This window comes from Syngnathus scovelli, chromosome 1 (assembly GCF_024217435.2).
Source record: "Syngnathus scovelli strain Florida chromosome 1, RoL_Ssco_1.2, whole genome shotgun sequence".
NCBI classification, from domain to species: domain Eukaryota; kingdom Metazoa; phylum Chordata; class Actinopteri; order Syngnathiformes; family Syngnathidae; genus Syngnathus; species Syngnathus scovelli.
In genome coordinates, this window is record NC_090847.1 from 17813752 (window position 1) to 17838068 (window position 24317).

General features: G+C 40.6%; 1 protein-coding gene across 4 annotated transcripts in view; it reads right to left on the minus strand.

The window, feature by feature from the left end:
• si:ch211-26b3.4 (connector enhancer of kinase suppressor of ras 2) overlaps positions 1 to 24317 on the minus strand; it is a 50781-nt gene that overhangs the window by 3646 nt on the left and 22818 nt on the right. Inside the window, exons 1-19 of one of the 4 annotated variants that reach the window (XM_049761991.2) lie at positions 23563 to 24050; positions 22007 to 22126; positions 19179 to 19238; positions 19002 to 19070; positions 14461 to 14607; positions 11614 to 11732; positions 11328 to 11539; positions 9576 to 9662; positions 8605 to 8813; positions 7506 to 7543; positions 7388 to 7424; positions 6466 to 6514; positions 5996 to 6168; positions 5341 to 5414; positions 5144 to 5215; positions 3513 to 3583; positions 3330 to 3430; positions 1860 to 2613; positions 1070 to 1332 (exon numbers count right to left, since the gene is read on the minus strand). In XM_049761991.2, the coding sequence (XP_049617948.1) occupies positions 1070 to 1332; positions 1860 to 2613; positions 3330 to 3430; positions 3513 to 3583; positions 5144 to 5215; positions 5341 to 5414; positions 5996 to 6168; positions 6466 to 6514; positions 7388 to 7424; positions 7506 to 7543; positions 8605 to 8813; positions 9576 to 9662; positions 11328 to 11539; positions 11614 to 11732; positions 14461 to 14607; positions 19002 to 19070; positions 19179 to 19238; positions 22007 to 22126; positions 23563 to 23616 (2709 nt within the window). In that variant the 5' untranslated portion in view covers positions 23617 to 24050. Of the gene's footprint in view, positions 1 to 1069; positions 1333 to 1859; positions 2614 to 3329; positions 3431 to 3512; positions 3584 to 5143; positions 5216 to 5340; positions 5415 to 5995; positions 6169 to 6465; positions 6515 to 7387; positions 7425 to 7505; positions 7544 to 8604; positions 8814 to 9575; positions 9663 to 11327; positions 11540 to 11613; positions 11733 to 14460; positions 14608 to 19001; positions 19071 to 19178; positions 19239 to 22006; positions 22127 to 23562; positions 24051 to 24317 lie in introns of those variants that run through there. The other 3 variants (XM_049761965.2, XM_049761987.2, XM_049761970.2) reach the window with 3 other exon arrangements.

Here is a 24317-nt window from a genome sequence, read left to right on the forward strand (position 1 = left end):
GGCGGGCGGCGTATTTATGGATTTTTACGGCTTTCTGTGTACTGTCTTTCTTTGTAAAAAACTCATGTGCACGTGCGGCTTATAGTCCGGTGCGGCTTATGTAAGAAAAAAACTAAAATAGCCCTGAATTTTAGCTGGTGCGGCTTATAGTCCGGTGCGGCTTATAGTCCGGAAATTACGGTAATAAAAGAGGAAAAATGGAAGCGCAATAATCCTTCCTGCAGCCTATATCATAAATACCAAGTTACCAAGTTTTACTATAAACTATGCTTAATTTGCAAAAGTTTTAATAAAGATTTGATGTATAAAGAATAATATCTTTATCTGTAAAAATAGCTGATTATAAACAAAAGGGAGGTCAACCTGTAAACCAGAATAGACAACTTGGGAGACGTCATGGTCCTTTATTATGGTGCATATAGTAATTTAGATTGTTTGGCCTTAGCGAGGTCTGCAATCTAATGATAGCCATTGTAGTTTGTCAGGTTGCAGTATTACGCAAAAAGGACTTGGAACATCAACCGAGGAAGAAACCATTTAATTTTGGTTCTTATCCAGACGAACATCCATCCAATTTGCAAATCGCCTCTCCTCACGAGGGTCGCGAGAGCGCTGGAGCCTATCCCAGCCTGTTTCGTGCAGTAGGCGAGGGACACCCTGAACTGATTGTCAGCCAATTGCAGGGCACGTATAGACCAACAACCAATCACAATCACACCTAAGGACAATTCGGAGTGCTCAATCAGTCTACCATGCGTGTCTTTGGAATGTGGGAGGAAACTGCCGTACCCGGAGGAAACCTACGCAGACAAAGGGAGAACATGCAAACTCCACACAGGAAGGCCGGAGCTGGAATGGAAGCTACAACCGCTGCACTGTGAGACGACGTGCTAAACAGTGCCACTGTGGAGCTCCAGACAAACGTGAGAAGTTTTTTCTTTTCTTCCAACATATTGTTGTAAGATGATTACGTTTTTGGTGCAGTTGCAAATTAGGATTCCTCCTCTTTGGTGAGAGTTTACGCGCAACTGAATCTAGTTTTTCTGGAAAAAAATTCTCTGCTTGCTACCTTCAAGGTGCTACGTAGTGCTCTGATGCGGTGAAGTCTGTCGTTCAGAAGGGGGTCCCTGACTCTCTGAGTGAAACCTCGTCGAAGCTCCTGTCTGCTACAAGGTCTTGGATCACCTAACGCTGTAACGTTGGCTTGTTCCAGGGCCCGGTACAGCTGCTCTAGCCCATCCAATGGCTCAGGCTCACGTCCGTCTGACACCCGTCGCTCCCTTCCCTCTGAGACCCTCCTCTCTCTGCTCTCAACTCTCAACTCTGGCAAGTCTGAGGTAGCCAAGGGGAAGCAGAGAACAGATAGCATGTTGAAATTTATTGCAGTGTCATATAAGGTTGATACTTGATGCTGTCACTTTGTAAAGAAACATTACAGTATGCTCCTGTACAGCTGCTTGGCCTCCCAAAGTTAACAATACTTGAGAATACTTTTGGTATACACTTTATCTAACATGAAAATAAAGACTTTGGAAAGTAATTTCACACTGGTGACACAGTACCCATCCAGTGAATGCACATCATTATAGCACAATCATGACAGTATTTTAAAACAGTCTAAAGTTTTATTCAATATGTATTTTTAGACTTAATCAGCTGATTAATCGGTAATCGGTTTTATTTCCTTTCAATATCTGCAATGGCATCGGCCTCAAAAATTCTAATCCATATAGTATATGATTTTTTTTACAAATAATTTTAAATCATTCAGTCAAATTAATATACCGGTACACCTATTCTTGTGGATATACTGTATTATTCGTTGTTGTTTTTTTAAAGACAAGGTATACCTTTCTTACCCTCCTCACCCTCGAGAAGATCTGCAGCCTGCCTCTCTGCCTCCTCATCTTCACTTCTCTCCTCCATGTGAGGTGATGAATGTATCATCTTTCCTCCAAATGGGTCCCTATTCCTGGGTAGACTCTGACTGCGCTGCTTATGGGACCGTCTGTGTGTGTAGCTGTGTGTGTATGGACCACGCTCCAGAGGGAAAGGCCCATCCCGATCCCTGTCCCTCTCTGCGGCATGATGTCTTCGTACCGGAAGCGTAGCCTGCTTGCGTCTGTCCGGGGACATGCCCTGTCTGCCAAATCCTCCATACTGTCCCATCTCACCAGCCATGCTCCCCATTAGGCCACCATAATCGTTTTCTCCTGGTGCTGTCTGCAGGAAATGCAGCCCTGCGCTGGTTAAAGGGGTCTCAATGAGGTCCTGCCAGGAGCGACGCTCACGATGTGAAGACCGGCAACCTGAGGAGTGGGTACTGGTGCTGCCTGTTCCAGTGCCCATGGCCAATCCCTCTCCACGCTGGTCTTCAGCAGATGAGTGGGAGTGCGTGGACTCGCTGGAAAAATGTCGCCCATGCTTTGGCTCTGGAAAGGGGCTAGAAGAATTGACCTGCAGAGGAAGAGGGGAAGTGGAAGAAACCATCTGTGGAGGGATGGGGGAGGTGGAGGCACTCATCGGTAGTGGATGGGGAGACGGGGTGGAGCGCATGAGGCTCATGGAGCTGACAGAACGGGGTAATTGGTCATAAGTGTGGAGAAGGTTAGACTTTGTGGGCAGTAGGATGTGTGGGACAGGTGGGTGAGGAACGTCAGGAAAAGAGTTTTTTAGACAAGACGTATATGAAGGTGGGTAGTGAGAGGAGGGAACAGAAAAAAAGCAGAGCGTAAAGAGACCAAAAAATGAGAGCAAAAAAGCAATGAGATGTTGTTAGATGAGTACCTCCAAAAATGCTGGACATGGCTGTTATGTGGCTTAACTGAGAATGGCAACGATACAATGGGGTGATATTCTGTACTCATGTTCCTTTCTTTTTAATCTGGTTATTTATTATAAGAAGTGACGTGTTTAATGTTCTTCCCATTCCATTTTCAATGTTATACATAAGTAATGGTTCGGTAATGATTGAACACATTAACAAGTTCCAGTATCACCGCTGTTAGTACCCCAGCTATAGTGTGTGAAAAAAGTTGGTTTGGCCTCTCAGTCTTGACAAAACAAACTTCACACTGTAATGCTTGATAGAAATTTGATTTAAGGTGGAACAATGTCACAGTAGAATGTGGTCTACTTGCTGCATTCTATTGGTGAGACTGTGACTTGGCAACAAAACACACGTCATGGGCTTGGCTGCTTCCCGAACCAGATAATCTTGTATTTTATTGATGTGGAGAGCACTTAAAACTGGGGGGGGGGGGGTTATTTTGAATAAAATATTTAACCAGAATGGGACACAGCAATGACGTTGTTAAGTTTGTACTCACTGATGGTGTGCGGTGGTAAGTATCGCAGAGAGAGGATGGTCCCTCTTGTTTGAGTGTCATGGAGCCATCAACCTCATCTTGATCACTCTCACTCCAGTAGTCTAAAAGTGAGAAAAGTAGGAATACAAATTTTAAGTTTAGAAGAAACATAATGCAATTTACATCCAAGCCAGTTTGCCTCACCTTCATCTGGACGTGGCATTTTGTCATCCGGTGTGTAGCCAATAGCAGCCAACCCGAGCCGGTTCATCCACCTTTAAGATATCAAAACATCAAATCATCATTTAAAATACGAAACTAGCAAAGATTCAAAATGAGAAACTGTGATATAAAAAAAAGGAAAGTGGGGAAATGTAGGGTTATACTGGGTAACTGGAAGGTGATGAATAAAAAAAGATTCCGTTTAAATAATTAAAATCGTGTCTTTTAACCGTTCAGATTTTTACAACTGACTTCATCTCCGTGATGACAAGACGAAAGCAGAGAGTAAATTGGAGCGATGGATGCAGAAAGAGAATGCTCACTCCTTTCCCTGTCTCCTTTCACAGTCTTTGAAACGATGATTCTCAGATGGCTTTTTATCTACAGCCACACATCCATCCTGTCCTCATCCAGATTCCCTGTCTGTCTCCCAGTTTTGCCTGTCTGTCTGTCTGTCTGCCTCCACGGCAGATTCAAGCTTGTAATGTGTCCCTGCAGACTCTGAATAATCAGGCCGCGACTAAGAATGGAAACCTCAACTGAATAACAGGAACAGGAAACTCATCATTTTCCAAGTGCGGTTTTGATGTCAACAAATTTGGTGACCAAAAAAACCCCAAAAAGTTGGCAAATATATGCAGGGATGTCACTCTTGAGGGGTTGGGAGGTTTTGGGTCTAATGTGAAGCCCCGAGCATGTTGGTGGCCCCTTTGTGTTTATTTTCAATTTCATTTTTCCTTTCTCAGCTCTGTGCTTTATTCTCATTTTAAATCCAATATTGCTTTCAGAGTAAAAATTGCTGAGTTAGTGTATGTTCAAATACATTGGCCACACATGAAAGGAGGCAGCACAAGCAGAGATAGCGCATAGCAACCAACATCACCTATTGGTCTCTATTATGTTTTCAGGCACTTATAATATTAATTCAGATTTTCTATGGTCAGGCTACTGTATTTAATATATTTGTTTTTGGTGCATAAAAGCGTGGACAAAGCGTGAGGTGAAGCAGAAAAGATTCTGACTCATTGTGCCGCCTCCGCTGGCTGGTCCAAGTGTACCACATCATTCACTGTTTTGCTCATCAATCAATAGGCTAGGACTGCCTTTTAAAAGTAGATAGATACACATTCAACATCACAGATACTCAAGTGTAGAATGTTAAGGTTGTTACCCCAAGTGGACAAAAATAATACCTTCACCTCACATGCATGCAGGAAATTATAAAATACATATACATAATATTATAAAGTCACATATTTTGTCCATTGCGGTGACTGTCTGGAACATAGCCACTGCGATAAACGAATGATTACTACATATGGAAGATGCATTTTTTTTTTAGATTTAAGCATAGCTGGCTAGAAACTGTACACCATATTGGTAGAAATAAATCCTTCCATTTTCCAAATGGTGCAAGTAATTATAACTAAGTAACTCAAACTTGAGCCGGATAACTGCTGATGCAAAGAAAGACACTTTAAGAACCCAGCTGGAGTTTATGGACTCTCCTTGTGTAGAGTTGGTTGACTCAGTTAAAACTTTAGTGAAACACAGGTGCGCACATGCACCACGCATACGCACCCCCCCACACACACCCGTACACACTCACTCACCTATTCATTTCCTCAAGACAATCTGTGGCGAAGAAGAAGCTCTTGATTTTGGGATGGCAGGCTTTGAAGGCACTGCAGTTAGCCAGATAGAAAGAAGAATGCTGATTAGTGCTTCTGTGCGTGCGCAGTAGTTTTTGTGTGAACCCGTGTTGTTCAGGCGAGAGTAAATGTGCTTGATTAATAATTTCAGCACTCACAATTTCCGTCTGCACTCTATGGCCCGGTCTATTCTGAACTCAGGGAGGCTGATGAAGCCCTCAGCCTTCTCATCCTGCAGGCGGAGACAGATGGAGAGTTGGTGCATTATTATCATCACCATCAGGGAACAAACTGTTACACAAACCCATACACCAATTTCACTCTTGATTTGTTCTGTAAACTAAATGTGTTGTTTGCATTAGCTGGGTCAAGCTTTTTACTGTACACTTTCCATTAATAGAAAAGCACTCAGCATCACCTGCAAAATCAACGGAAGAACCTCTACAACCTTAGGCTTTTTGCTCAAAGGAAGTGAAGTTTAATGAGGGGCACAGAATGTAATCAGATCTTACATAAACTCATTACAGTCATTCAAATGGCTGCCAAATGTGTAGTCCAGATCTTGAACTTTGCTTGACATCATAATGAAAGTTGATTAATCAAATAAAATGTGATTTTGTCCAATTTATAACATGTATGAATTACGTAGACTGTCAAAACTTACTATATTAATGCATTAGTCACATATAGTTACTTTGTTTTCATTTTAAAATTTTGTTTTGCATTTTATGAGACTGTCTTCCTTTCATTTTGTCAATACATGTGACAAATTAGCGACACAGGTTTGGGGTTCACATTTTGAGATTAACTTACATTCTGATTGGTGTACCAATAGAGGCAAGATTCTTTCAGGATAAACCAATACTTTCGCCATTTTTGTGTAAAGTATCCTTTAGCGTCCTTCTTCTTCCACAGCCAGCCTTCACAGTCACCGTGGCCAAGATCCTTACAGGAAATTCTCCTTCGACTGGCACTAGTGAGTGAACCTGAGGTGGTGAGGAGAAACAATTTTACAGTGCTTTTGGAACCCAGTTCGGCCAGTCGAGCCAAATGGCTCAGTCCCCATATAACCTTTCCTAATTCCAAAAATGGGGAACTATCGCCCTGGTTCGCTTCCATTATCAACCTAACTGTGCACTCCAATACAAAATGTTCAAATCAGTTATGTATCAACAGAGTAACAATGATAAGAATAACAATGTACAAAACACATTACACAAGTAGCATCCTTGTCTTAGATAAAAGTCTAAAAAAATAAATTAAAAAAAGATATGGATAGCTACCTTTACTTCTCTTTTTGGTTTTCGTTCTCAGTGAGGTGTAATGGAAAGACTGCAAGACAGTGAGAGATGAACATAATTAGAATTTCTAATAGAGGAAACAATGCCAGAACAAATTTAATCATTCATATTATTTCTCCTAACTCAAAACACAGAGTACAGTACTATGAATGTCTTTAAGGAAAATGAGCATCAACGTTAATATGTACAGTAGATTTAAAAAGTCTAAATGTTATACTTCTACCGCCACATTTCCACTGGACTGATAAGGAGCATTGTACTCCATCATATCATTTATTATGAGTATTAACTAAAACGAAAAATTGTAGTAAAAGGGGTCCTATGAAATGTAGTGACGCTCTAAATGGAATTAATCATAAACCATTCATTCTTAATTATATGTAGATCAGGGGTCACCAACTCCGGTCCTCCAGAACATTGTGGAAAGGAGCCCTTGAGGACCGGTGTTGGTGACCCATGATGTAGAAATTTAATATATACATTTAAGTCTCCTAAAAATTATCATAAAATATTATGGAGTAACTAATAATGTCAAACCTTTATAGAACAAGCTGGCTATTTTTTTACGAAAATAAATGAATTAACATTGATTTATAAAGAACTAGGCTGAGTAACTGTATGCTAGAACAAACAGTGACCCTCTGATGGAAGGCCACTTTATTTTAATTAATTTAGAATCCAATTGTTAGCGTAGTGAATGGTTCAAATCACTCCTATTCTCATGTATGTTGAGTTGCAACGTGTTAAGCTTGCTACCATAGCGGATGGGGTTGTGGACCTATCGCTGAAGCCTCTATGGCTTGTTTGAGAACAAGAGTCATTGAATATTGTTCAAAAACAGACTAACATAATTATAAGAGATAGTATTCATAAAACACAAGTGATGAAGTAAAAGTCTTATTACTTTCTTCATGGAGGCTGCTCCTGAGCTTCCAGAGTACCTGTAAAAAAATTGATTGAGATTGATAAATACTGTCTTTAATTGTATACATGTATCTTATATACAAAAACTAAAAGCTTACCTGTCTGTTGTGTCTGCTCGCAGTGTGTCCGCACCTCGCTAAAAGATAGAGAAGGACACTTCTTGATGATCTTTAAAACCCTCTATGACCGCCCCCCCTCACACAGAGTTATTTTCAGTGACCAATTGTTTTGTGACCTTTCATGTGCTGTAGAAAGCAAATATCTTACAAGCAGCAAAAAATTAGCTTTTCTAAATAAACTGTCTTTTTGTATGATACCACATTGCACTTTGTTCCTTGTAGGAATGGTGAGCAGTGGAGACCTGCAGGTCCTCTGAAAGATTTTTTTTCTTTTTTTCCCCAAAACCTGTCACAATAAGGGAGTGTTAAAATACACACCAACTGATGAAGACAGTTTTGTCTCAGGCAGTGCAGAGGAAAGATTTTTTTCTCAAAGCCCTTTCGGTGACTTGACATGAGAAATATGTAACGTAGTCTTTAGTCAATCAACTACAAAATAGTAACATATCAAAAGAATATACTACGCACGCACACACACACACACACACATACACACACACACACACACACACACACACACACACACACACACACACACACACACACACACACACACACACACACATGCATGCGCACACAGACACACACACACACACACACACACAACAGATACATGCTAATTGTGGGAGAGCGGAAAGAATCGTGATGTTTATCAGTGTAGTATTTCTAATTGTACACCTGCCTTGCTTGAATTTGAGTCACCAAAACAAGTACACCGCTAAGAATGTTACAGAGAGAGGACAGTGTGTACTAATATGCTGGAGTCTGGGGTAGCACATTCATAATTGGTCTAGCTGATGCTGAGTCATACATCTCCACACCTAGAACGATGTGCTTGTGTGCGTGTACTCAAATGTGTGTTTGCGCAGAATAAATTCCTATTTAGAATTCAATGTGTCTAAAGTGATGGGGATGTTAGGATGAATCACCAGATAGTCCCTGCATACAAATTCATTTGTGTGAGCTTGAACGTGTAGATGCACACCTGCTATGTGCATGCTACGTGCAGACGCGCACACACACACACACACACACGCACACACATACACACAAACACGTGAATTAAAAGTGTACATACAGGCAAAGGATCTGGTGGCTGGTCTAAGCGGAGAGTAGAGGACAGCATAGATGGGCTGAGGGGAAAGCTCGGGCTGCTGGGATTGCGGCTCTTGCGCCGAGAGCGTCTAGTGGAGTCCCTTCGGCTCTCTCTACCCGGACCCTCGGGCTCCTCCTCAATGACCAGGATTTTGTCATCGCTGAGGTAACGTAGTAGAGAGTTGTCTGAATCTATACGTGTAGAGGAGGGACGGCAGAAGTTAGATTATTAGACAGGCTCAACAGAATGGATAGGAGAGGGAGAAAATGAAAGAGGCCTGCAGATAGGATAGAGCTGAGAGAGAACTGCATGTTGGAAAAGGACATGGGACCATTGGCATTTAGAGAGAGTCTTAGATAAAAACAACAACAACAACAGAAACTGATAAAAGTTCGACAAAGCTGCATTATCTAGTAGACTGTGCATGACTCCACGGCTGGGGACATCCTGTTTATCTGATATAATGATTATGCAGCTTTAGAAGAAACCACTGCTAAAATGTCGACTGTCACAGAAAGTTTGAATCTGATCATTTGTTCATTGTTCATATATTTAAACGTGAAAAGCTAAATCTGACAAAACAATGAGAAATTGAAGAAAGAATTGCACCCGAATCAGTCCATATTATAGTATTTTAATGTTATTCATAGAATTTCTGGCAGTAGAGTCGAGGTGAATACAGATCAATTGTCATGCAAACTGTTAGTCACATTGAAATACCTTCATTTCTTCAGCAGTGGCATGAATGCAATGCCCTTCCATTCATGCTCGTTTGTCACTATGTTGGATACATAATTTTCGGATATGTATCCGTACAAAACCACAAACAATGACCAACTTGAGGATGGGATGTTTTGAGCCAAGTAGAAAGCAAAGCAAGCACTAGTCCCAACTTTTTATCACAGTGTGATGGGCTGCGTTTGCATGTAGTATATGTGTTAGTATGCGTGTACCTCGGCTCCCTCTCTTGCCCGTGCTGGGTTCCTTGGCCTCAGCCATCCAGTTATATTCAGGAGGCATGGACACAGGTCTGAGGTCACCTGGAACAATCCAACCAGCGATGAGAGAGTCGGCTAAAGGGGGAACGTGGGTATTCGGGGTGTTGGCAAGCAACGATTGAGCTAGTGTGTGGACAAGGGAGAGGTGGACAAGGTGTGCGCAGATGAGGGACTTGAATGTCATGCAAGACGAGGGCCACAGGAGCCACATTTTAGATTCTCTTTCGGTGTAGATATTTCATGTTTCCCCCTGTTCTTATGGGGGCTCTCTCCAAGTACTCGTCCCCATAGTGTAAAACCACATATGGTAGGTTAATTGAAGACTTGACTCTCATTTGGCAGTGACTGTGATGACTGAATTTAATGTCTTTTTATAAAAACGTAAATTGTCTTGTGTTAATAAGCTGCCATTGTGCAGCCCTGGTATGTTGTAATTGGGAAATACTAAAAAATAAACAAAGACAAATGTAAAGTATTCAGAATGTAATATTGATACCAATTCCCACTAGCTTACGTATTTTGCTTATGTAAGGTCTTATTACATTTTCCTCACTTGCATTCAGAAGAATTGTGAATTGGATGACAGAGGCACTGACCACTGTACAATTCAGCAGTTAAGTCATCATCACAACTGCTGCCTTGATTTTAAACATCCTTCTTTTTTATACAGCGCATTTAGACTTGGTTGCTGTTGCCAAGAAAACCAATGAGCTCAGCACTTTGGCGATTTGGAGGGCTCAGCATCATTCCAACGATAAGATTCAGCAGTCTGGTACCACTGAAAAAGTCCAGCACAGCAATGGGTAAGAAAGCTAATCTGATCATTTAAAATGAAAAGTGTGTGATTGTGATTTTCTGGCATGAGAAACAGAATGAGATATGTATAGTATAGTATTCTGACTAAACATGTTATAGTATTGTAATGCCCAGATATTTACAAACCTCAAAATCATTCAATCATATTATTATTAATTTTATATTATATATTTGTAGTGACACTTGTTGCTGTTTCTTTCATTCCCATTTATTATTTTCCGTATTATTATTTTTTAATTGACTGTTGTATGAATCTCTGTATAGCAGAATCCGAAACAGGTCCCTGCTTTCATTGATAGTCCGGACAGAGTCCAGACACACAACTCCTGTGAATGCATATCAATGCAGCTGTTTGTCGTGTGACCCCGGCCTTTCACATCATGACAGCCTCTTGAGATTGTCTCATGAAGGAAGAGGATGTCTTGAAGGCTGTCTGGGACAGTGGGAGTGGGCCCTAGGTGGCAAGGGGGAGATAACTGCGCTTATGAATTTCTGTTTGATTTTAGGGGATGACAGCTCAGTGTTGGGATACTTCTCAATTGAGAGCAAAAGAAAGTATTGTATCCCCAGTGTAAAAAAGAAGGCAGGAAGTGAACATTATCCTTACGCTTTAGGATAAAATGTTTGTTATTAGGTCCATGCAACACCCTTCCCACCAGTTCATTGACGCAGACTTTTTGTGCAATGCTGCATCATGCTGACGGGCAAAGAGCATCAGAAGTCTTGTTGGCAGAGGTGATAAACAGCCATTAGAGCAAATGATGAACACATAATGACAAAATGTTGATAACAAAAAGGTGAGAACATTTGTGGTAGAGAACATGCTGTTTGACTGAAGAAACACAGGTTTGGAACCAGGCAAGTAACACAAACATCAAACCTCTTTCTTACCGTGTGTGGGGGTCTTGTCGCGCCTTCGCACGCCCGTATTACGGCTTCTGTCATATTCTGAACCTGGTGGTCCGTCTCCCTCCAAAAGTGAGAAGTACTGACCACTGTCCTGGTCTAGGTAGTAACTGACAGCTTCTGACCCTTTAGAACCAGACTGGGAGGTCAGACTGTACCGGGTGATGTCGTCACATGAAATCAAACCCAACTCCTCCCTGAAAGCACAACACAATTTTAGTCATAGCCAGGAGGTGGAGGTCAGCGTAGTGATCTGTTCCCAGACCCTCACCTGGGGCTACACAGTCCAGAGACAGGGGAAAGGATGTAGACATCCTGAGCATCCATTTTGGACATGCCTAAAGTTCCACCTGGTGTCGGCGAGGTGCTGGTTGGGCTGGTGGGGACCGGCTGAATAGAAATAAATTGTGTTGTAATTTAGTCTCGTCAAGTACAAGTTGAAAAAAAAGAAAGCGTTAGATATTTTCCAACTTTATAGTGTACAAAAGAGCATTGATTGATACAAAAAACAGAACATAGGAGGGTTATTACAAAGAAGGAACATATTCCCACACACTCACAGAAGCTGCCATGTTGCATAGGCTCCGACTGTGCATTCACTATTCTGTCGTTTTAGTTTCAAGCCTTTTTACTCACCGGGTTCTCCGTGTCTGTTTCTATGACAACCGCTGCTCTCACTGAGGGCAGCGGAAAGCTAGCATGGCCTAGTACCTCGGCATGGCTCAAGGACACGTCATTTGTCATTGGGCCCTGCCATGTGAACAAGGATGCCCTGCTGATGTCATGGTAGCTCACATGTGAATTTTAAAAAATACATGACAAGGGTTACATACATGTGACTATAGTGCTCTTTCAGAGCATCTATTGTCATTTGAAAACCTTCCATTTCGTCATCTGCAGGCATTGTTTCTGTACTTTCATTTTGAGTCTTCCTCTGTTTATAGTCAAACAGCTTTTCAAAAAAAAAAGAGAACTAGTTGGAATAAAAAAAAACACAGGATGCGATGAAGCAGAAACAAGGAAATAGGTCAAAAAGAGGGGGTGGTGATGGAGAGGAGAGAGAGCTGTGCTGTGAGAGAGCAAATAGTAATTTAGTGATTACAGTCCAGCATTAGGAAAAGAAAAGTGGGGCCGGGGTGCACAATGAGCAGGATGGAACTTCACAGCAGGTGACATTCCAACATGTTAAAACATCACTTAAACCATTTGAGTTCAGCCGCATTCACTACAAACTAACTTGACAAATCTTATGCTTGAACCTTCACAGAATGATGTTACCCATATAACAATGTTAACATCTTTCCTTGCACTTTAATAAATTATCGGACTACTATGTATTTCAGTGTCGGGTTAGAATTATTATTATTATTTTTTAATATCATCATGCATTTTATTCAAGCTGTAACTGAGGCATTAAAAGCATCTATTGCATCCAAGTACAGACTGTGGAGTATAAAACACTGCAGAGTCGAGAGCAAAATAGGCACAGCAAAAGGGTACGCTAACATTACAATTGAGTTGCATAAAGGCTCGTGCAAACACATTTATCAACTTAATGTGAACTTTTCATTTTCTTCCATTCTATTATTCCGCCAAAACCGGGTTATGAATCATTAGACATTGACATAGACTTAACTTTATTCATCCCTTGGGATTGCGCCTTCAGGAAATTCAGGTCCAGCAGCATTCATACCGCAGAGTGGGTATATAAAAGACACACAGATAAAGCTGTCGAGGGTTGAAGTGTGTATCTGTCATTTTGTCCAGTGGCACGGAAAAAAGAAAAAAAACTTTGACGACGATGTCAAAGAAGCCATACGTTTTTACCTATTCAGCCTTCTTATTAACAATACATAACTCACAAATCTATGTGTCCCAAAATAGCAGGCATTTACGAACAGTAATTATTTATACACCTACACATATTACAGATTTATGAAATAGGGGCCTCCGACAATGAGTGGCACACGTGACCAATATGACAAATGTGTTCAGTGTTGGCAAAAAAAAAACATTGCCAAGTGGATGTTAACACTGTTCTTCCTCTAGCTCTTCATACACAACACAGGCAAAGGCAAAAGCACAAAAAGAGGGAGACAGACGCAGAAATGGAAAAGACAGCCACTGAGGGATTTGGGCCTTGACATGATCATTCTGCGACAAATTGTTTCTTTTTTGTATTTAGTCATAATCCATCGGAATATTTGACACATTTGGGATGAACTACTATAAAGCTGCACGATCCTTCCTATAAAACAAGGCTTATGTGTTTGATGTGAAGCATATACTGTTTGTACAGTGTCAACCCAAACACTTTAAAATGTAAAATGAGAGCAAAAGGTGTCATTACAGAACACATTGCTTTGCACGGACAACCACGTGAATGATACCTTTTGCTAACCCATGTGGACACACTTGCATCTTGTGATGCTAAAAATGTGTGAAGACACAGTAGGATTTTCTGGAGTCAGTGAGTTATCTCCAGAAACTGCTGAGTAGAAGATCTTGTTTCAGATCCTGTAAGTTCCTCATGAATAAATTAAGAGCTTAAGTCTTTGTAATGGTTGACAAATCTTAGCAGTATTTGTGGGGAAAAGAAAGCAGTGTCTGGATGTGCCATCCATCCATCCATCCATCCATCCATCCATCCATCCATCCATCCATCCATCCATCCATCCATCCATCCATCCATCCATCCATCCATCCATCCATCCATCCATCCATCCATCATCCATCCATCCATCCATCCATCCATCCATCCATCCATCCATCCATCCATCCATCCATCCATCCATCCATTTTGATTTTGATTTTGATTTTGATTTTGATTTTGATCATGTTCAGGGTCACAGATAAGATGGAGCATTTCCCAGCTGTTTGAAGACAGACAACCTGTATTGGTCGCCGTCAATCACGGGAAACAGATTCACACAGCGATTGACACCTACAGTCACTGAGCAAGAATTAATTCCACGCTGGCTACATCAAAGTCAGCAGTGTGAACCGCTACACAACCAGCAAACCGGTCATAAATCATTTGAAAGGTTAATATGAAGTGTAAAAATAAGGAAGCAGAATGAATTCCGCCGTGTGCAATAACAGTGCTGGTGGTGTTTACCTGCAAGCCTAGTGGTTTCCATCGTACGTTCCTCAGAAGTGCCGGAGTGGAACTCAAGGTATTCTGTGGCCTCTTCTTCAGTGTCAGGATAACTCCACATGGGTCTTCTCTTAAAGCATTGACCAGGTTCTTCAACTGCCAGCCCACCTGGGGAGCACAAAACACAAGGATAGGAGTAAGTCATTCAAATGTGTGCAAGTCGCAAGGTCGGCTCAATTCGTCACCTTCAAGTCTCAAGCAAGTCCCAAGTTGCTGTGGAAAAAAGTCATGTCGAGTTACTAGAAAAGTTTTAAGCAAGTGGAGTCAAGTCATTATTTGGTTCAAGCAAGTCGTAAGTCAGGTGATATGCCCAGTCACAACTTATATTAACGTGATAAAAAAAATTCACTGATCGTAACACAAAAAAGTGCTTTATCTGTTAAAATTAAATCAATTTACAGAAATTAAACGAAGAACCACCTGAGTAGAACATGAATTAATCGAATTAAATTGTTCTGAGTATAATTAAATTATTTCTTTCTAGTTCTAGTTGACAAAAAGTGTTTGATGAGGTTGAGGTCAAAGCTGTCAAGATCATCCACCCCAAATATCGTCCTTCAGTAAATTTATTGATCTATGGGGACTTCAGTAAAATATTAAAAAGGTTGGAAGCATAGAATTGCCTAAAATGAAGGGGTGTTGTCCACACGAAGACTGATTGCTGGATTGATTAAGATTTGTACCTTAAGAATTCATCACAAATTGATTACAGGTTTGTTGCTAGCCTGACCACAGATCTGATTTATGAGTCGCTAAAATCATGAAACAATTTATAAATATGATGAAAAACACAAGCTTTATCTTTGGACTTGGAGATTGTGTATTTTTGGTACAGTATAATGTGATCATTAACTGGCTGACTCCTTTGTGCCTGTAGTGGCATTTCTGCTCACTTCATTGGAATACTTTTCCTAAACTTTACATGTCCAAAATGTGTGTTGTAATGCAATTCAGCAAAACACAAATCAAACAAGAACTGTATTTCAAAAATATACATTTTGCCAAACATAATAATGATCACCTTTGATCGACAGTATCAGAGACTCTATTAACATAAAATATATATCAAATTGTCATTTGTTGCGATGCATTAACACACTGTGTCGTACTGAGAGCTGTTCCAGAACGGGTATTCATGTGAGGAGCTAATGAAAATATTGACAAAAAGTTCATCCAGCAATGATCACAAGCACAATTTGATTCATTTAACTGCCCGGCAACTGCCCAGCGACGGCGTCACACACCTGGCTCAGCAACTGCCTACCGGATATAACATGTCCTTATCACATTATGCCACCGTGATCACATTTCATATTAAGTGGTGAAAAATATCGCCACCAGCTGACCTTTGCAAGGAGCTTTTCCGCATCAAACATATTTTGCTTGTGGCTTGGAGTTCGGCACGATGGTAGTTGGATATGATTTTTTTTTTTGCTTCTTTTTTGTTTGTTGTCAGATATGTTAAAATAAATTTCCCAGTCTATTGCATAACAAAGGGTGGGCAACGATTATCTATAAAACAATATGGATGGACCTCCACACATGCAGGGTATGCATTCTGTTATAAGCACAGAATTTTAATTAAATTTGTTGAATTTATTTCATACCGAATCAAAAAACACACTCTTTCCAAGTGTAGTGTATTAGATTGAGTATTGGGCAGGTCCCACTGGCAATGACATGTATATCAACTACGTTAAGATATGTTCATGCATGCTCTGTTTATCAAACAGAGTTCTGTGACAAGTCCAAGGAAAACTCCATGCTCCGTGATTTACAGAAGCCTCTAACGTCAATGAGTCACCCCTCTGGTGGCTTGCACACAAATTCCTAGGTTAAAAGCTGGGTGTGTCAGAGAAGTGCACAGAAAAAAAAATACTTATGTGCGAACGGGAGCATATGACCAAGAAAGCACATCAGGATCACAGAACTATCCTGTCCACGTTTTGCCTGCGACCGTTTGCTCCAGCAATTTATGGTGTGTATGCTTGATGCAGTGGAAACTGCTCTGAGACGGAAAGAAAAGTTCAGTTTTAGCCAACAAAAAATAAAAGTAGTAAAATATATACTGCTATCTGTACATTTTATTGACTAAATATACGCTAGAATACATTAATCTTTTGTTCAGAATGACTGGTGCTTTTACACAGTCGGCTTGCTGCTTTGTGGAGTGGGTTGTTCCACTGCGCAAAACTGGACGATCATTAGATAAATGCTGCGGTTTATCCTACACTGCATCGGACACTCAGTGTCTCTGGGGGTCTATGGGTCAGTGGGATGATCTATCTGAGGCGGAGCTGAGCTTCCACTCATTTGAATGACCAGTGGCTTTAGTATATGTGCCAATGCCATTGCCCAGACACTGACAACAAAATAATATTAAAGATTACAAACCCCAACTAAAAGTAAAAATGGACACTGCTGCTAGTAACCATTAGCTAGCTCCCAGCTGAGAGCAGAAAATCTCATGATACTTTGCTTTCTAGTTGGTCTGAAATGCTTTAACAATTTTAACAATTGTTAAAGTCATGAGTGTTAACATAAAGAAAAAGGGTCCTATTTTTGTTCCAAGTGCAAGTATAGGGCAAAGCGGAGTTTAATCATGCATGAGTAAAGTTTCTTCCTTTTTTATTATTTTGCTAGATTTAGCACTGGAAGAATTGGACGTAACTGTGCCTTTGTGCGCCCTTGTGGGATGGAAATAGTGTTTTTCCGTCCAATACTCCCGGGATCACTCATTTGCATCAAAATGAGGATGGTTGGTGGCGCAGTACGGATGGGTACTCCGTGCTTGAAATTGCAGAAACAAAAATTAGACTCGCTGGGGACCGTCCATGACATTGGCAGGTAAACTGCAACATCTCCCCTTTCGGAGGACATAGTTGGCCGTGCATTGTCCGTCGGTTCTTCCTGTCACTATACGTCACTGGAACATATAGATAATCAGGAACGCTTCTAATTCATAAAAAAAATAACAATAATAATAATAACACATTTCCTGTATGTAGTTGCTTACTGGATTAAAAAACAGACGGAAATAACAAATGGTCGTCCCGAATCTTACACAGTATTGTATTTTTGTTCAATCCGTCCAAAACCTTTTAATAAGTAACTTCGCAGTCATGATTAGTCCAAATTTCTGCTCATGTGCTTCATTCGCTCACATCTCCTGGGGGCTCAACCTCACGTATCTATAAATCTTAGTGACACCGCTGCTGGTCAGCATGTGTACACAGCAACCACATAGACACTCCAAGAATACACAAAGCATGTTAACCAAGCCAGTTAGAAAATGTTCACTTTGCAAATATGCACAGAACAGATGGATACAAGGAGAGACTCACCAGGATAACAGCATCACATAAGTTGCTGCTGGGGTGTTTTTTCTAATCCCAGGAGTCGTCATTATTTTCCCAAATGCGATTACCAACACATAATTATGTTGCCTCTTCAAACAATCATTTTGGTTTTGGAGCAACTTATAAAACTCACCTCATAAACAAAACCACCAGTCTTTTCTTGAAGAAGGTTTCACACAAGAACGATCCTAAATGTATGGGCTATTCTATACAAAACAGCCCTATCGTGTAATGGAATGTGGGCATCATTAAAATTCACCTTACTACACATAAAGAACATTGTGTCAAAGTAATCAGCGGTCATGTTTTCTTAATTGCTCTCTGTTCCTCTCATAACTGTCCTGTCATTTTTTCCCCCCTCTTTGTCCTTTCCACCTTCTTTCTTCGAGTTCCTCTTTACCTCCTCCTCTCTCTACGTCCGAGCTTTGCCTCACACCAGTATGCCCTGACTGCCTCATCACGTTCTTCCCCTGACTTGCTCCTCTTCCACATGCTTATCTCCACCCCCCGGGGTGAGGGATCAGAGAGATGAGGGTCTCCCAGAGGGAGTAACGAGCGGTTGGAACTAAGCGCCCGGCAGGGAGCGGTCCGCACCATCACCCGGGGGAAAGTCAGGTGGAGTCGTAGTTTGTAGCTCCCTCACAAGAATTATGGAAAACACCAGAAGCTAAAGGAAAGCATCACAGAGGAGCGTGCCAGCAAGACGGCACAACACAGAGACTAGATTAAAAAAAAAAAAAATCCATTCTCTCTAGAAATATCAACAAAATCATTAAATAGATCTATTGTAGAAGATGTTGACAGCATATTACAATGAGTCACAGGCTTTCACAGATTAACAACCATTTAAAATGGATGCAGATTTTGTACTTCTACATTCAGTCCCCAATGGAAACACATTCCAAAGACGACTTAAAATCAGACTGGTGTGAATAAACGTCTTAAAGAATGTATCCAAAAGTCTAAAGTTGCAAAACTAATTTAGCCTCCATTGCTAAAAAGGAGTGCACCAAGTGTCATGGTAACTTTCTGAATGGAGAACAAAAACTTGTTGAGTATGAATTCACAGGGAAAAAACATAAACAGTAGGTCATTTTCATTTTCTTGAGCGTTTCAAAGATGTGGATTAAATCTGACACTTACCACTGTCTGATGGTTTACTTGGATGACTTCATCACCAGCATGAATCTTTTTGCACTGATCTGCTGGAGACTGCAAAAGAAGAAATTATAGGCAAGGGAATCTAATTTAGGTTGAACAGTCCTAATAGATCAAATGAGAATATACGTAATGATGTGTTTGAGTGTCTATCAAACTTGCATTCTCTGTTGTTCCAGTTATTACATGAAGTCCATCATATGTAGATTTGATGTACATCCCCTGAAAGACAAGAAAGACAGAGGGTAATTGCAAGACGCACTCCAGTAATTTCGTGTCTGTAGATAAAACTTAATTTGCTTTTTTTATTTGTTTTTCCAGCATTGTTTCACTCCCTCATGACAACACTGTCCTGTCTTTGGACTTTGTCCCAACTGGATTTGATTTGCATTTGTTTCACGCTTCCTGTCACCTATTTTGGGACCTCCTTTAAATTGTCATCCATTGATCTAGGACTTGCTTGAAAAGAAAAGAGAAACATTCAAATCTCAAAGTTTGACCCACTCCCAATGCCAATAATATAAGTCCTTCTGACTCATTACCATTTTTCTTGAAGGACTGCTTCACTGCCTCGACTATAAATATCTGTCCAACAAGCCTTCAAAGTAATAAATTACAGCCATTAAAAAGTATTTTTCCCTGAGCCAATAGTGAACAAACTGTCTTTGCTGAGTTGTCCTTCCAAAGGTTCTGTTCCGTATATCAAGTCTACAAAATTTAATTTCAACAAAGTTGAGACCTTTTAGAAAATGTAAATAAGAACAGAATGCTGTTTAGGAAAATCGTGGGTGTTGTGTTCTCCAGGCCAAAACAGAAAAGAACCAGCCGGATTATGATGAATCCGAAGCCAGCAATTGTGATGGGATGGTGTGTTAGTGTCCAAGGCATGGGAGACTTGCACATCTGTAAAAGCACCATTGAAGCTTAAAGACACACACAGGTTTTGGAGCAATATATGCTGCCATCCACGCGATGTCTATTTGAATGGTGACGATGCTAAACCATAATCTGCACGTGTTACAACAGGGTGAAATATTGGACTGGCATGCCAGCAGTCCAGATATGTTTCCCATTGAAAATGTGTGGCATATTATGAAATACAAAATATGAAAACTGAGACACAGAGCGGTCAGCTTACTCAATTTATATATCAAACAAGAATGGTAAGGTTTTCCACTGAAAATGTTTCACCAATTAGTATCCTCAGTTCCCAAAAAGAAAGAAAGAAAGAAAGAAAGAAAGAAAGAAAGAAAGAAAGAAAGAAAGAAAGAAAAGAAAGAAAGAAAGAAAGAAAGAAAGAAAGAAAGAAAGAAAGAAAGAAAGAAAGAAAGAAAGAAAGAAAGAAAGAAAGAAAGAAAGAAAGAAAGAAAGAAAGAAAGAAAGAAAGAAAGAAAGAAAGAAAGAAAGAAAGAAAAAGAATAAATAAATAAATAAATAAATAAATAAATAAATAAATATATGGCTCTCGTATACATCCATACCGCTTGTTCTAAATTCAAGCGAACGCCAATCAAGCGAACTCCTCTTGTCACCACATATTTTGCAGGGCCTATAATTTTAATACTGTGATATTTTTATTGAATATCACCCAAAAATATTCTGGTGGAAGCTGTAATCACACATCTCACGGGTTTTGTGCTCAGCAAAGTAATTTACGAGTCTCTTTTCTTGTTTTTTGGCTCTGGGGAATGGCCCACAGTACACAAACATTTTACATTGACATCATAGAGCCCTCACTGTCTGGACAGAATAGTCTTTAAAAAAAGGTCCGCAGGTGGGCACAGTCGAATTGGTCGAATTCATCCTTTGAGACTGTGGTGGCGGGGAAGTCTTTTGACCGCCCGAAGAAGCAGAACGCGGCAGTCGGCTCAATGGCGCTTCAGTGACGGAGTTACTTAAGTTATCGCTCGACACCAGCAGGACATCCTTTTCCCCTGACTTTGATTAGTTAAAACAAGCAGACCTAAGCCATTTTAGCGTTAACCTCTTCTTGCTTCTTCTTGTCCTTTCTTCGACAAACGTGATTGGACAAATTATCATTTCGTCCTCCCATACCAGCAACTCAGTGTGACTGATTTGTCCTGAGCTATTCAATGAAGAAAAAAAAAAAAAAAATCAAGTATGTGGGAATTCTGAACAGTTGTTTTCCATCGGCCCCTAACACCATTTGGGCCCCGGTGTGCTGCACCGGTTGCACTGTCAATATTTATACCACTGTGTTCAGCTCGCTACTCAGTAGTCGAGTAGTTTCATTTGCTTCCTTCAGTGCTAATCGGTGCTTCATTAGGACTACATGCTGCCATTTACAATTGTTTCGATTGAAAAAAAAGGGTATTCGACTCTCAGGGGCGGTGGAAGCACCTAAGTTGTTGGAAGCTTTGTCAGAGTAGACAAAATGCAACATTCTCTCTTTTTTACAATTCTGACATGGCATACAAATAATACTGAAAAAGATCGAGCTGTTTATCTGCCTTGTTTTCTGAGGCCTGACTACATTATCTACAGAGTTTCCCATCTACCATGTGGTCTTTATTGTCATTTCAAAAAGAGAGCCCGTGAGAGCATCATAAACCACAAATACATGGATTCTGATTATCTAAATTTATCCCACACCAGGCATACTCTTTTAAAGGGGAAGTCAAGCAGTTAAGATACTGTTGTTCAACTCAACAATCACCTTTAATAATAAAACTGTTATCAGACTTTTGGAAGATGTTGACTGTTGAAGAATATTCATACCGTATTTATATCTGAAATGTACACGTTTTTACATGAGCCAATATACACCTACTGGATGTGAAAATAAATGGAAATATGGTTGGTATCCACTTAGCGGCTGCACGTTTACAATTATCATGAAAGAACAAATGTGAGGTGAAATGTCAATGACGATGGATAGACGTGTTCTTGATGGGCTCGAAGCCAGGGTTCTGTGCAAGTTCATCAACCATAATCATCCGTGTGTGTGTGTGTGTGTGTTTTGCCTTTACCAAGCCTTCACTGGGCATGATGCTTGTCAGGTGGACAACCTCCAGATGGGCTGACTGAGAGACCAGAGAGTCCGATGACAGAGAGATGATGTGGTCGCATATCCCCGCTAAAGTCTTACACTGGAGGTCACGGGAGAGAGGGAGGAGAGAATGACAGAGTGTTGAAGTTATTGAGATTGCTTCATATCTAAGATGGATACAATTGTGACCTTGCTGGAACACGTGAAAGCAAACTCAATTGTTAAGATTGTTGCACATCACCGCCGCTTTCACCACTTTGACATAAAGTACTTCTTGTCTGTCCACAGGCATAACAGAATGATTCTTGTCACACGCTGAGTAACACATCATTTGTACCAGCCGACCCAAATTTCACTAATGAAAATTTCTGCTATGCAATCAAATTAATACTGATTATAATTATTTCCAGGCTGATGGTTTACATGAAAAAAAAAATCCACCCCAACAATACATTCTTAAACACAGTGACCACAGTGTATACCTCAAAAAAATTTACTCTCGCTTACTCACCTTTGACCAGCAATTGGTCAGCTATTTCACTTTAATTTAGGTGTTTATTGACACAGATACAAGTCTAATGAATCACAAGTGAAAAAAATCACATAAAAGAAAAAAACAAATTATAAAGAGACAATCAAGGAGTAAATACTACCATTTTTTGAGGAGCCTGTAAATTCATATAATGAGCCCATTATGTGTATAAAAAAAAAAAACGTGCGGCTTTACCTTGCCCGTGTTTCAAACAAACAGTGACTGTTTTTTTTTCTCCATTTATTAGTGTGTTAGGTCATGCATCGCTAGTGAAATTATCAGCAGCATTTCTGCCTTCTAATATTGGATCATTGACTGCAATGGCTTTACACATGCGGTTATCATTCCTTATAAGCTTAGTTACAAAATTGCACTCATACAAACACACATTCCAGGAACCAACTGAGAGAAAAAAAACTCACAATATTACTGTTATTCATATCAAATGGTGTGGCATGACGCCTTATGGTACACACACTGATAAATCGTCCATAAAATAATCTGATCTCAATTTTAATGGGCAATTACAGGATTATAGGTCTGGAAAGGAAGAGAGACGGTTTTAAACACATGCACGCACCCGCACACACAAACACACACACATGCACAGGCACTCAACCACTCATACACGTTTGATATCTGATAATCTGAATCGTTCCGTGTAATATAAATAAAAAGGTGGAGACAATTTATTGTCATGCTCTGGCTAACTTTGGCTATATCCGAGTGAGTCGCACCCTATTTTGCATGGGTTATTTGTAAAATGTTCTGAAAGTTTTCTCTAAACTATCTGAGGTATGAATGTTCAGAGGGAACTTTAAATCTCAATTTGGAAATAAAGCAAAAAAGTGTAAGAACACAAATTTATCATTATAGAGCCAAAAATAGCCTCCATCTCCCAGCTGCAATGAGGTCACGGCTCTACTTGTCCTCCTGTCTGATCATCGGACTAACAGTTTCTGACCTGGGATTAACACGGAACAAGACACAAAAAGGCAAGTCACCAGAGTAGAGATGCTACTTCTCTTCCACTGACACACCCAGTCTTGATCTGACATGCCTCCGGACAATCCGAGCACAGATTAGGGAGAAATTCACTTATGTAGTTGGCTGGCGTGAGATTTAAGAGCAGTCAAACAGAAAGCCAGACATAGTACACTGCCAAATGGATTAGAATCTGGCTTCATGCTTCAAACCTCCTCCTCTCATTCTCCTCCCCCCTTTCCTACTTGCATCAAACATACAGCGCCACCAGTGTATGCAGGACTAGTATTTGCTTTGCTGCAACAATTTATGAACAAAAAAAGGATTGGGAGAGCTAGAGGAGAGAAGTAGGGAGGACAATAGGTAAGAAGTGCAGGTCCAGTGCAGAAAATGAAGGGGAGTTAGAGGGGGGAAACACACAACTAGGACAGCGTTATGTAATAGTGCTCATCCTTATGCATGAACGCACATAAAAACACATACACTTATACACACTTCACGCTCCATCAGGCACACAGACCCGTGCACTACGCTCTCGCTCACACACAAAAACATAGACACACACATGCCCCCCCCCCCCCCCCCAACCCACCCCACCCCCATGCACACACAATATCTTTGTCCATCTGATTGCTGCAGGCTGTAGTCTAGAGCAAAGTAGCAGGGTGTTTTGCATTATTGAGCAGAAGCTGACAAACGTACAAGTCCCACGACACTAGAGCTGACCAGAGTGAATCACATGCCGGAAGCTCACTATCGCATACTGAATCACCTC